The sequence below is a fragment of the Branchiostoma floridae genome, chromosome 17 (genome assembly GCF_000003815.2).
Source record: "Branchiostoma floridae strain S238N-H82 chromosome 17, Bfl_VNyyK, whole genome shotgun sequence".
Taxonomy (NCBI): domain Eukaryota; kingdom Metazoa; phylum Chordata; class Leptocardii; order Amphioxiformes; family Branchiostomatidae; genus Branchiostoma; species Branchiostoma floridae.
Window position 1 is genome coordinate 4,172,045 of NC_049995.1, and position 13,868 is coordinate 4,185,912.

Consider the following 13,868-nt stretch of genomic DNA (forward strand, 5'->3'; position numbering starts at 1 on the left):
GCTGCCCATTAACAAGCATGTTGATTGTTAATTCTTCTCCACCAGAAAGTCACTTGGGTCTAGTTTATAAGTATTCAAAGAAAACAGAGGGTTGTTTGGCTCATTCTCGGAGAAAAGCTCGCTCTATGAAAGAAACCTCACCTTTGACCCATTTTCCCTCCTGATACAACCAGTAGCACCCCATAACTAAAACCTGTCCTTACACCAGCTGAACTGCTGAACTGAACAAATTTTGACCCAAACAGGAAAGCTTAGACCCTACCTGTCTCTTCTAACTCAAAAAGTCTCCAGATTGGGCAAAAATTTTCAAGGAAAAGAAGGATTTTCAAGGATTTTAAGTCACACCCAAATCGTCTTCCCATTTTTTGCCCTCTACCGCGCAACGCAACTCTGACGTCAGCCCTGTATCAGCCAGTGAAAGGATATGCCACCCCACAAAGGTTGGTATACAGTGCATGAGCACACCAACTGAAGATGACTAGATTAAGGTAATGCACTGTAGAAAACTTTCTCCGCAGACAAACCCATTCACACCAGAAAAACACATTTTCACAACAAAGTTTGTACTTTTACAATGTTTCGATCCATGTAAATGATGGCTTTGCTGAAAAATTGAAATGTTTCAATCCATAAACATGAATTAAAGGAACAGATTTGAAATGTTTTATTTGAACTAGAAGACAACACTAAATTCTCTTAAATCTTCATAAATGCTGTTACACTTTTCATCCATGTAGCTTCCATAGCCATCAGCTTATGTTCTCATCGTAAGATCAATTAATAGTTCATATGGCCTCTTAACCGTCACCACAAGACCTTCCTTTTCTTAATTTTCCGTGGGTAGCCTGTTTTCCCCCAACACGCCCTCGTCACCCCGGACATGAGGTTGTAGTCGGCCAGCTCCCTCCACGTGATGCGACTGAGACGCCAGCGGGTCAGGATTCCCCTCGGACGTGACGTAACGACACAGCGGTTGTGGATACGCACCATACTGCTGTCATACGGCATCTCTGCTATCTGCTTGTCCGCTAATTCCTAGTGATTTAATTAAACAATAGGCAACGTCATTGGTTTATATGCTATGCTATTATTGGTGTCCATGTTTGCATTTCAATCAACAACAGGTCATTTCTATCTATTTTGAGAACTAAAATTATCCTATCACTAACATGAGTGTTTGAAGTAAGAAAATAATGTGAACATTTGAGTTACTATTTACTGAATGCATTAGAGGGATGCCAACATGACATCCTCTTTATTGATACAAAGCCTTCAAAAAACTCAGTATCTACTTTTACAAGTCAATTTTTCAAGACAAATTCCATTATCTTCAGGGAGGGGTTGTCAGGCACAAAGTAAAAAAGAAAAGTTCATAGATCTCTGAAAACATTAGTGAAAAAGGTCTTGGCAAGGTTTCTAACAACCCAACATGAGACCTGGCTTCAAAACAGTTTTAACTGAAAATTCTCCTAACATTATTTGTCTCATAATAATATCATGGAGCCCTTTCTGACCAGCATTTTATTCAAGGATCTCCGAAACAAAACATGACAATGCGTTAGCATCCTTTGAGGACAGGAGTCACAGTCAAAGTCAAAGTCAAAGTGTATGTTTGATTAGTGGTTCTGGAAAGGAAGGTTGAGTTCGAAAATGGTAGGCCTAGCACTTTCCATCGGCACTGCAGCGAGCTGAGTGTGCATTTGTTTGCATGATGTAGTAAAACCTATCTGGATCCAATCTTTTCTCTGATCAATTACCTGAAGGTCCCTTGGTATAATGTTGTTCTTTCTCAAGGAGTTAATCCGCATGCGTTCTGGTCCCATCTGCTTCACCATTCGCCTCCGCTTCAGGTCACGCACCATGATGTGGCACGGCCAGGTACGATAGCGGACCTGCTGGGCCATCACGCTGTCCAGACCGCCGCACTGGCCACATGACTAGCAGAGTACCCAAGAAGTAGAAGAATAAGAATCTATTAATTTCATCAGCATAGCTTTGCTAGCAGCGCTGGCTATCATTGCTTTTGTGGCACGGCCAGGTACGATAGCGAAACTGCATCGCGAGGATGGTATCAAAGTATACAGACTACATGATGCGGTCCAAATAAATCCATAAACATGATATATGCGTACATATGTATGGTGTCACAAATACACACAACAAATTGAGACTTGTGGGCTCTACCATTCAATTGTATCGTTTTGATTATTTCAATGGTATTAAAAAGCTCATTAATGAAATCTCCTTGATCTACTAGTAATCAACTGTCTTTCATTCCAAAAAGTTTTTAGAAATCATGTCAATATTATAATTTGGTGTTATATAATGTTGCAGGGCAAAGTCTCTCTTGCTGTACTATACTTTAGCCCTAATGACACGCAAGCTAACTTTTTTTCACATTTTTTCTAGAACTGTCAGTGATCAATATGCTGAATATGGAAATATCGTGACATAACTTTGGGAGAAAACGGCGAGGTCAAAATTATGGGGGAGGGGGGCAAAACATGTCCAACTCCAACACACGATTTCGATACCTTTCAGATCCCCAAAAAACTACCAGCCAATGGGAAGTATTTCTAAAATATCTCTAAATTCTTGACAACACACTACCTTACCTTTGGAATGACTTGGAGCGTGGAACTTAGCAAACTTTTCCCTGCCCTCAGTATCGAGGCGCAAACTGAGGCGGCCATTTTTATTCCAGACACACGACCACCACTTATGAGGAGGGATGATCTCGTATTATGGCCACAGCGGTTTAAGAACAATTAAATCAATGTTAATCTTTGTCAACATATTTTTGCATATTATATGGATTTAACATGCATTAAAATGATTTAAGTTTCATAAATTGTATAGCATAAGTTTATATTTTAACTACTTTTGCCTTATCACGAAGTTTTATGAAGGTATTATTCTTAGATCATTCCTCCTATCAATGGATTTTCCATAGTGGTGCAACACATGTGTAATTTATCTTATGGTCATATTTTTCGATTCCAACACTGACTTACATAGCCAACATTTTAATATCATGAAACATCATTTACACAAATTGCAGCATTTTCGCTTGGAAAGTGCAAAAGTAGTTTTGGTGATTTCGCAATCACGCCCTACAGGGATGCGCGGTAATGCCGATATGACGTCATTAGTGCTACCCCTCTAGGCCATGTATAAATTGCCCTGACCCCTACTGTGGCGGCCTCTTCTACTCGTAGCGCGGCGCTGGTGAGTGTCTGCACCGTTATCTCAAATATTTACATATAAATCCAAGCTGTATCGCAAACATTACTTATCATCCGGTAATGCACGCATTGTAGCTAGATTCCTCTGTAACCTGCGTTTTATTTTCCCCTGATTTTAGCGTGTTCTCTGTGATTTTTAGCGTAAGGATGCTCTGCGATTCCAACGTGAGTTTGCGGGTCCCAGCCGGTGAAGTGATGATGTTATGTCGCATTTGTAAGTCCAAGAAATCGTTCAGATTCTTTGCTGGCGGTCTTTCGCTGGAAACCATCTCTTCCTAGACTTTCTCTCCTCTTTTTCATATTTTATTGAGCACAGATATTATTCTATTCCTCTTTCTTGTCGTACCGGATGCGGAATATTATTACAATTTTTTCCCGCGAAATGTCATCTAGACATTCCCCCAAAGTCCCCTCTCCAAATTTGGAAGTCTCTGTCCCTGTATGCAAATAGAAAATGACCACACCACTTTACACAATCGTGTATTTTAAGTCCACTGATTTTGGCAAGCAAAATATCATCCCGATTCTCAGAATTTTCCGTAAATGAGGAAATAAATATTATTTTGAGAAGAAAAGATAACGGTACATGATGGCCATGTTGGGAGGAATGATCATGATTTTGTATGCTGTGACTCCAGTTTTTAAGTCAAGTTCGGAGCCGTCCGACTTTGTTTCTGCCACCTCCTGATTTTTCCTCTCTAATCAAAAACAAAAATCTTCATTATTTGCTTTAAAATCCATTTCATCTTTTGATACAGGCGTTTGCAAAGTCGCAATTTCGCTCAGACATTCGAACAATGTTTCTAGACCGTTCCTCCCAGTATGACTCAATTGGCTGACTTGATTGCGCAATCTTTTACATTGCTGATGATAAAGTCATCCGAAACGCAAATTTGTTTTGGATCTGTTTGCATGTCACTACGGATAAAATTTCACATATTATACATATATTTCTTATGACTAATGGTAAATGACGCATAATTTCAGAGACTACTTCATTGCCCCCCTCCCCATTTGCTAGCAAGTCGACGAAACTGCAATATGCTTGTTGAATACTAATGTAGGTTTTCAAGCAATTAACATTTTGCCCCTTTGTATTCACATAGCTTGTTCCCCCCACCAAATTCCTTTACATTCCTGCACGACAATTTCTTTCTTTCTTCTTTCTGTTTATTATGGATACTTATTAAGGGTAGAGGGTGTGAAATAATGTTAATATTAAGAGCTTTATTAAAATGTATTATACATGATTTAGATATGTTTATTAATGCATGAACATCTTTGCTTTCTTTCTCTATCTTTTTATATACAACTCAATGCATGTATGGAATAATGTTGAGAGCTAAGAACATATTTTTACTTAATGTTACAAGTTGAAATTTGTTGCATACCTTTCTTGATGCATATTGTTTATCAATTAAGTATTTAAAAGTGTGTAATGCAGTCTAATATGTAACCACTTGATTGGTTATTGTCATTGATAATTATTTTCTTTCACCAGTGCCTTTCCTGTCCAATGGAAATGTTGCTGAGTTGATCATATTTTTCAGAAACACAGCCCTGAAATTTGATTGGTAGCTGCGATAAATCTGATTAAGATGCATTGTAGGAAGCACAAATGAAATTAGATCTTACGTTCTGCAGTGAGCTGTGATTCCAAGCGAGTCATACCGACCACTCGGTCTCCACAAAAGACAACATGGGCAAGGAAAAGCTTCACATCAACATCGTGGTCATCGGCCATGTCGACTCTGGCAAGTCCACCTCCACCGGTCACTTGATCTACAAGTGCGGTGGCATTGACAAGCGTACCATTGAGAAGTTCGAGAAGGAAGCTCAGGAGGTAAGGTAGCTGCGTTTTAGATTCAATTAGGGGTTGGATGTTTGAAAGTGTTCTTGGCAAGCACATTTTCCTACACATAGCTTTACCGGCGAATTACCTCAGCCTAGGGAATCTCTCCTTACTTGTGGGTGTGGCCTTTAAGTTCTAACAAGCTGTCAGCCAATCAGAGAATTACCTTAATGTTTTCCTTGGGTAAAGCTTATTCTCTGATTGGACAGTTACTTAGAGACTATGCCAACATCAGTGGAAACCTCAGCCTGGTTTAGTATAGCCTCCCCAAGCTATATTGTAAAGGCCATGAACAAGGCACTGCATAGGAGAGTGAACAAGCTATGAATGATGATGATAAAGAGATGATGAAGATGACGTAGGAGACAATGTATCCAACTTGTAAATGAAATAAAAAATCTTTTATCTTCATAGATGGGCAAGGGCTCCTTCAAGTACGCCTGGGTGCTGGACAAGCTGAAGGCCGAGCGTGAACGTGGTATCACCATCGATATCGCCCTGTGGAAGTTCGAGACCGGAAAATACTACGTAACTGTCATTGATGCCCCCGGACATCGTGATTTCATCAAGAACATGATCACAGGAACTTCACAGGTAATGCACATAGGACAACATCATGGAAATCTTTTTTTTGCTTTCCTCTTTTTACCCACAGATGCTTAACTGGATAGAAAGTGAACTTGCAATACAAGTATAGCATTAAACATGTTAATTCTCTGTAGGCTGACTGTGCCGTGCTGATTGTGGCTGCTGGTACTGGTGAGTTCGAGGCTGGTATCTCCAAGAACGGACAGACCCGTGAGCACGCCCTGCTGGCCTACACCCTGGGTGTCAAGCAGCTCATCGTGGGAGTCAACAAGATGGACTCCACCGAGCCCCCCTACTCCGAGGTACATCTCTGGTACTAGTTGTGTGGCACTGATTCAGGTTAAGCAACAGAGTTGCTCCAGATTGCTTTGTTGAAATTTAGGTTAACTGTTTTGATTTTTAGAAACACTTAACATCCAACACTGGAATTAACACTATAGGGACGTACCCCGCGAAATTTTCGACCTTGTTCAAAGAAAGAATGCCCCTTCTATCTCCAGCAGTGGCGTCAGAAACACACGTCTTTTTCAGGAGGGAGTGTACATCAGAGCCCACTGGCCCACCTTCAACAAAGACGGGGGGCGACATAGACTTTCTGATACTTATGACCCCCTCCTGAAAAAGTGGTGGCATGTTTCTATAATGTATTCTGCCAACACAGATGAACTTTGTTTTGTTTGCAGGCTCGCTTCGGTGAGATCACCAAGGAAGTAGGTGCCTACATCAAGAAGATCGGCTACAACCCCAAGTCCGTCGCGTTCGTGCCAATCTCTGGCTGGCATGGCGACAACATGATCGAGGAGTCCACCAACATGTCCTGGTTCAAGGGGTGGTCCATCGAGCGCAAGTCCGGTAAATCCTCGGGCCACACATTGATGCAGGCCCTGGACGCCATCGAACCTCCGTCCAGGCCTACTGACAAGCCCCTTCGTCTCCCACTGCAGGACGTGTACAAGATTGGCGGTACGTATCAGTCACTCTGTTATTATTATTGGGTGGATTGACTAATCCTTCTTCGCAGCCAGGGGCTGAATTACAAAGAGTTTACAATAGGTGGGGCTTATTGTAAGGGTCTGGAGCGAGCTGCCATTCGGTGCCACTCAGGTGACCTCAATACAACAGTAATTGTCCCAGGTGCGGCCATTGGACTGTAGGTTTTGAACAACTCACACTGGGGAAAGACCCCCTCTGTGTCGTGGCGCTCTGTAGCGAGCAGCCGCGGTTTACACCTCTCTCCTACAGAGCGCCGCTCCGGTGTCTTCATCCGGGTTTTGTGCAATATATGTGTTGTGACAGTTGTGTAAATGTCTGAGGAGTCTACGGAACAGTCAACCTACTCCGTGAAGTGAACTTTGTGTGCAGGAAACAGCTCGGACTGAGTGGCTGTATCTCTGCGTGACCGTGTGTGTCATGGCGTCCTCAGGGCTACTGTACTCCGTTGGATTTCTGCGCAGCTTGAGGCGGATGGCATTGCCAGTTGAACCTCTGCTGAAGTCACGTCTTCGCTGTCTTGGGGTCCTGAAGACTCGAGGCAGGTACAGAGGAAACAGAGCTGGTAGGAACCTTCAGAGACCCATAATTACTGTTATTGGAAATAGGCCTGTAAATCCGTCACTTGACTTCATATGCAAATCCCGATGTAGTGGTATTCAATCCCACCGTGATGCCATCAACAGCAGTGTTCGTAAACAGCACCTGCGTCCCATTACGTGTGATCATGTCAAGGCTTCGCAACCTCGAAGTATGCCAGGCATTTTGTTGACAAACACTCGCTCGCTTGTGAATAAAATGGACGAGTTCAGCTTGGTCCTCAACTCCAGTGAAGCCCATATTGCCGTTGTCACTGAAACGTGGTTTTCTGAAGATCTGCCGGCGGAAGCCACGTCTATCGAGGGATACAGCGTGTTCCGCAGGGACCGTCCCAACAAGAGAGGCGGAGGGGTGGCTGTTTATGTCCAGAACTCCATAACGGTGAAGCCTCTCAACCCTGTCCCTGAGGGTTTGGAGTGTTTATGGATACAACTGCGGCCGCATTGGCTTCCTCGATCCGTGTCGTCCATCGCCCTCTGTGCCGTTTACCACCCTCCAAACTCCACTCGTGACGACGCTCTTCTGGATTTCCTGTCGGATTCCATTGACGACGTCCGCAGAAAGTACCCAGGCGTTGGTGTTGTTGTCCTTGGCGACTTTAATCGTCTGGATGTAAGTGCCATCTGTTCTGAACACTCCTTGAAGCCTGCAGTAACTGTTCCTACTCGAGAAAATGCCATCCTAGACCAGGTTCTCGCCAGCGATGCCCTTGCACAATGCTACCAACCGCCAACAGTGGACCCTCCTGTAGGCGCCAGCGATCACAACGTCGTGATCTGGTCCAGTAAGTCACGTTCTTCTATGCAGAACAAGATTGTTAAGAAGATCGTCAGGCCCTTACGACAGTCGGACTTACGGTCGTTTGGAGCGTGGATCACCGAGCACCACTGGGGAGAAGTTTATGGCGCGGTCAGTGCAACGGACAAGTGTTCAGCCTTCTATTCCACACTGTGCAGTGCGATGGAGAAGTACTTTCCACCGAAAGTTGTCCGCCTACATGAAAGAGACAAGCCATGGATGACACCGGGACTGAAAGCCCTGATCCTGCTCCGCCAGAAAGCCTTCAAGGAACAGAACCTGCAAGAGCTGAAACGCCTTCGCAACAAGATTATACATACTATCCAGCTGCTAAAGACGTCCTTCTACCAGAAAAAGATCAAAGGTCTCAAAAAAGCCGACCCAAAGAAGTGGTATCTAGCTATTAAAGACATGTGCAACATGGGCAAAGGACAGTTGAACATTGACATCCCAGGTGTCTCCCCGTCATCAGCTGTAGACGTGGCCAACGCCATCAATACTCACCTCGCTGCGGCGTCACAGAAGCACGCGCCACTTCGACTTGAGGACCTGCCAGCGTATCTTCCGTCACCTGCTCCACCCCCGGTAGTCTCAGTCTGGGACATGTGGAACAGACTGAAAAGTGTTAAGATTGGCAAAGCTACTGGCCCTGATGGCATCTCGCCAAGGATTATTAGGGAATTCTCCTTTGAACTGTCCCAGCCTTTATGTGACATTATGAACACCTCCCTGTGTCAAGGTGAAGTACCAGACATGTTCAAGGATGCTGATGTTGTACCCATTCCAAAGGAGATGCCACCGCGACTAGAGAAGTTAAGACCTATCTCTCTAACACCTATCTTTGCCAAAGTGTGTGAAGGAATCGTTCGTGACTGGTGCATGCAGGATATCCTTCCTAACCTGGACCCTCGGCAGTTCGGTTCTCTCCATGGTTGCTCAACAGTACATTACCTGACGCGTCTTGTACACAACATCCTTGAGGCATCAGACAAACCAGGCTACGTGACAACACTTGTTCTCACGGACTTTTCCCGAGCATTTGATTATGTCCACCACCAGACCGCCATTTGCAAGCTACTTGACCTTGGTGTCCGCCCGTCCATCGTGCCCTGGGTGAGCAGTTTCCTGTCAGGTCGGCGCCAGCGTGTGAGATATCAGGGCACAGTCTCGGACTGGCAAACTCTGACGTGTGGTGTGCCTCAGGGAACGAAGTTAGGACCACTAGTTTTTCTAGCCCTGGTTAATGACGCCCTCCCAAGTCACGAAACGTCTTCAGATGGGTTTAAGTATGTCGATGACATGTCTGTCTCCGAATCACGACATGTGTCTGCGGCACCAAGGATTCAGGACGACATCAATGGCCTGACACGTTGGACTGATACTAACTTCATGGCCCTGAACCCGTCTAAGTGCATGGTGATGGTGTTTTGCTTCATGAGAAATCCTCCACCGCCGCCAGCAATCACTGTTGGGCCAACCCAACTACAGGTTGTCCAGGCAGCACGTGTCCTGGGACTTATCCTCCAGAACAACCTCAAATGGACTCAACATGTGACCTCAATCGTCACCAAAGGGAGTAAGAGACTCTATATGATAAGAAACCTGAAGAAACACGGACTGGACATAAGTGACCTTGTACTCGTCTACATCGGTTTCGTGCGGCCTCTTCTTGAGTACGCCTGTGTCATCTGGCACCCCGGTCTTACCAGAGTTTTGTCATCGAAAGTCGAACGCGTGCAGAAGAGGGCTCTGAGAATTATACTAGGACGGGAGTACGTCACTTACGACAGTGCACTGAACACTTCGGGTCTTTGTCGACTGGACTGTAGAAGGGACAATCTATGCCTACGGTTTGCACGAACTCTTGTCAACTCTGAAAGATTCAGTTATTGGCTTCCATCTAGACGAGGGGATACCCATGATAGGTCTCTAAGAAACAAAGACAAACTCTCTCACTTCCGGTGTAGAACTGCTCGTTTCGCTAATAGCACATTACCGTACTGTGTAAAGCTCCTGAACCAAGACTAAGGGTAATTTGTGAATACTAGCGAATCTTTCCTTGTATAGTAACTGACCAGTTATTGTAAACGATAGATGTTATGTTGTGACTCGATCATTTTAAAAAGTGTTAACTTGAGTTTGAGGTTGAAGTACTGAGTGTGAAAAAACGACAATTCAGCCATTTGTAAATGTGCTGCAAGTGTTTTTTAATGTCAATGGCAATAATAAACCATTTCTCTCTCTCTCTCTCTCTGTGATCCATAACCTGTAGTTACAGGCAGTATTTCTTGAAACAAGAGTTCGAATATCTTACATCTCCATGAAATATCCCCTTGAGTTCCTTGTATGCCTGACCTCTTATCAGTGAGTGTGACAAATGTATTGAACATATATAATTGCACAAACACAGACATATCAATAAGAATACCTACCCATACATTTGTAGCCTTTTCTATTGACCTCACAGATTAAAATGTGGTGTCTGATAGACGACTAGTTATGCCACCTCTGAACTCTACTTCCTGTCCCTCTTGCTAGTCTGACTCTTTTCCCACTCCCTTCCTGCCACTCCACTGGCACTCTGTGCATTGCAGGGGTGGGCATTTGAGCTTTTTATCCTATATTAGACATGTGATTTGTTTTTCAGGTATTGGAACTGTGCCCGTCGGCCGTGTGGAGACCGGTATCCTGAAGCCGGGCATGGTGGTGACCTTTGCTCCCGTCAACCTCACCACTGAGGTCAAGTCCGTGGAGATGCACCACGAGTCTCTGACCGAGGCCCTGCCCGGTGACAACGTCGGCTTCAACGTCAAGAACGTGTCCGTGAAGGAAATCCGTCGTGGCTACGTTGCTGGTGACAGCAAGAACGACCCACCCAAGGAGGCTGCCAGCTTTATTGCACAGGTTTGTTGTCTGGCAAATTGAAGTAATTGTAAGTCCTGTGGTACTTTTGTACTGTTGTGTTATTAGTGTGTAACATCAAAAGAAAGACTTGTTGGGGAAAAGTGTTATGGGCATCAAAGCACAAAAATGATGGCAGCAATACCTACACAAGGAAGAAGGAAGCATATAGAGCTTCCCTCATGTATCGTTCTCCTACAAAGCCTCGCCTGTGGCCTAGCTATGCCATGTACCTCGGGGAGGCTCTGCTGAACTGGGCTGAGGTTTCCACTGTAATTAGGCGGCAGCCAATCAGAGGCCACGGTCACAAAACTGGAAATCTCATGAGTTAACCGGTTGAGCAACGTAGAAGGACGTGTGTTCCATGGAGACATTGCTGTCAGGAATGCAGATTATCTACTTGTATGTTATCTACATGACTGATGGGTGTCATATTTGTTCCCAGGTTATCGTGCTGAACCACCCAGGCCAGATCCAGGCCGGCTACGCGCCCGTGCTGGATTGCCACACCGCCCACATCGCTTGCAAGTTCGCCGAGCTCAAGGAAAAGTGTGACCGTCGTTCCGGCAAGAAGCTGGAAGACAACCCCAAGTCCGTGAAGTCCGGCGACGCTGCGATCGTCGAGATGCTTCCGTCCAAGCCCATGTGCGTCGAGGCCTTCTCTTCCTACCCGCCCCTGGGTCGTTTCGCCGTGCGCGACATGAAGCAGACCGTGGCCGTCGGCGTTATTAAGTCCGTCAACAAGACCGAGAAGGCCGGGAAGACCACCAAGGCCGCCCAGAAGGCTGCCGGCGGGAAGAAGAAGTGATGGTCGCTTTACCTCGCTCCGCCCGCCACCGTCACAGCCGCCATCGACACGACCACACTAGAGACTGCCAACTTGAAATCTGGAGCTGCGCGTCTCCACTTCGCAACCTTCGTTTCGGCCCTCGTCTGGTTGCTCCATAGTCGTAAGCTTCATTGGAAACACTTCCGAAGGAAAAGTGGGACCGTAACGAAAACACCACCAAAAAGGTCCCCATGATTTCAAAGCTGTTTACACCTATGCCAAAAAAGGGCGTACGTTTTGACGCCATTGTGGAATATAGGAAAAAAACACAGTCAACCAGATGGTGCCTAACTTATTTGTTTGTTTATTTATTTACTAAGTGATTTTACAGTACACCATTTTGTTTTTACTTTTCTTGTAAAAATGAATGTGTTTTGTTTTACCTTGGTTTTGAAACATTTCTGTAAGGTGCTGGCAGAATAAAAGAATCAGTGACATTACTCTTCTTCTTTCTTTAAATAGATAAGCTCTATTTCTACAGTTAAGTTGTATTGCACTGTATTTGACACAGGGCTTTAGCCAGCTCGAAATTTTTTTCCGTCAGCCAATTACAATCGCAGCGAAAACCGCGAAAATTAATTAGAAGGACTGAACTGAAACCTTGAAAAACGGGTTTTAATGAGATTATCGTATGCGAAAGGGCGCCGACACACATTGTCAACAATCATAACAATAGCAAAACAAACAGTGTGTAGCTTTTACGGCCGTGGACAGCGTCTCCAAGCCGCCTGTAGCTTCCACCAATGATTTTTGTCCGTCAAGGTTGACGGATTGGTTTTAAAATTTTTCCGTCAGACGCAGCACATTTCCGTCAATTGACGGAAATACGGACGCTGGCTAGAGCCCTGGTTTGACAACTAAGAAATGAAAGTGATGTGGACTAAAGTAGCAAGATACACAATTGGAGGGTCCATATTAATAACAGTTTTAAAGAATACATTTCACTTAATTTATATGATCTGCTACTAAAGGACATACAAATTTTATGGAATTCATTGGAGTGTGCTGTTTTACAGAAAACATAATTTCATGATCCTTACAAAGTTGCCTGGGTCACATGACATTGGCAGCAAATTCAAAATTGCCAACAAATTAGTGAGGATCGTTTGTATTCTGCAAAATAAGTATATTTCCTTGTCTAGTTTATTGTATGGATTCTGAAAAATTCTAAAAACTAATCCTGAAGCATATGGAACATAAGGTAGCTTAAGTTGAAAAGGACAGGCTCTACGAGCGATCACGATGATGTCACGGTGACGTAGTGGTAGGCAAAAAGCAGGTGTTTGGCAAAAGATTGATTTACATGTTAACCAGTAATTTGATCTGCTAATTTAAATATCAATTTTTAATCCAATCTACTGACGTCCTGGTAGGCACCAGCCGTCGAATACCCCGGATATAAACAACAACAGCGATCACTCGTATGTAGAAACAGTTTCTGAGGTTTTTGTATGGAAGTCCTTTCTTCAGTGTGTTGGTATGTTTGTGGTGGTGTGGGTTAGAATTATGTGAATGCAAAGGAACAGAAGAAGGTATCAATGCAATGGACAGTCTTGCCAGAGTGATAGGGAGTTCAGAGTTGGTATGACTAGTCTCTAATCAGAGTCTCAGACTCTCCAGGTCATTGGGTCAATGGAAGAGGCCACTAATATACAGGAGGTATTTTTGGTCTGTTTTTCAAAGTTGTTACATGAAGTTCCACTGGTTTAGGGCCTTTGCTGGTATATTGTAGGAAAGTGTTGTCAATCGCCATTTAAGAGCGCAAAGAAAAAAATTACAGTCAGCAGTGTTCTCTGTTTATTTGGAGAACAAAGCATACTTTGGCATTTTAAGATCAAAGTTAACAAAAACTTCAGACACATGATAATCCCATGCCAAGTAGTACTGGTATGTGGCATTTGCCAAAGTGTGCATGATCAGTCTCTTTTAGGTTATTGGTACTCTCCAAGCAGTCTTCCCCTCCCCCCTCTCTTCTTTTCCTTCCCCTTTTCCTGCCGTTCTATCTTTCTCCCTCCCCTCACTACTTTTTTTTTATCCTCCCCTTCTACTTTTTACCCCTTCTTTA

General features: G+C 44.2%; 3 protein-coding genes across 4 annotated transcripts in view; 1 reads left to right on the forward strand and 2 right to left on the reverse strand.

The window, feature by feature from the left end:
* Nucleotides 1-559: 559 nt before the first annotated feature.
* On the reverse strand, nt 560-2,800 carry LOC118404508 (28S ribosomal protein S14, mitochondrial-like). The gene is made up of 3 exons (XM_035803623.1): nt 2,616-2,800; nt 1,758-1,937; nt 560-1,035 (listed from the first exon to the last, which is right to left on the reverse strand). Exons 1-3 carry the CDS (start codon nt 2,691-2,693, stop codon nt 805-807), a joined length of 489 nt encoding a protein of 162 aa, XP_035659516.1. The 5' UTR covers nt 2,694-2,800; the 3' UTR covers nt 560-804.
* A 403-nt stretch (nt 2,801-3,203) lies between these two features.
* On the forward strand, nt 3,204-12,243 carry LOC118404506 (elongation factor 1-alpha). 2 transcript variants are annotated; one of them, XM_035803621.1, is made up of 7 exons: nt 3,204-3,228; nt 4,890-5,088; nt 5,512-5,691; nt 5,820-5,987; nt 6,369-6,648; nt 10,721-10,977; nt 11,420-12,243. In XM_035803621.1, the coding sequence occupies exons 2-7, from the start codon at nt 4,945-4,947 to the stop codon at nt 11,780-11,782; spliced, it is 1,392 nt and encodes a 463-aa protein (XP_035659514.1). In that variant the 5' UTR covers nt 3,204-3,228; nt 4,890-4,944; the 3' UTR covers nt 11,783-12,243. The 2 variants fall into 2 exon arrangements, with proteins under 2 accessions (XP_035659514.1, XP_035659513.1); XM_035803620.1 differs by lacking the exon at nt 3,204-3,228 and adding an exon at nt 3,384-3,459.
* A 1,345-nt stretch (nt 12,244-13,588) lies between these two features.
* LOC118404507 (protein Mpv17-like) overlaps nt 13,589-13,868 on the reverse strand; it is a gene marked incomplete in the record, with an annotated part of 5,205 nt that continues 4,925 nt past the window's right edge. The window contains 1 exon segment of the mRNA XM_035803622.1: nt 13,589-13,726.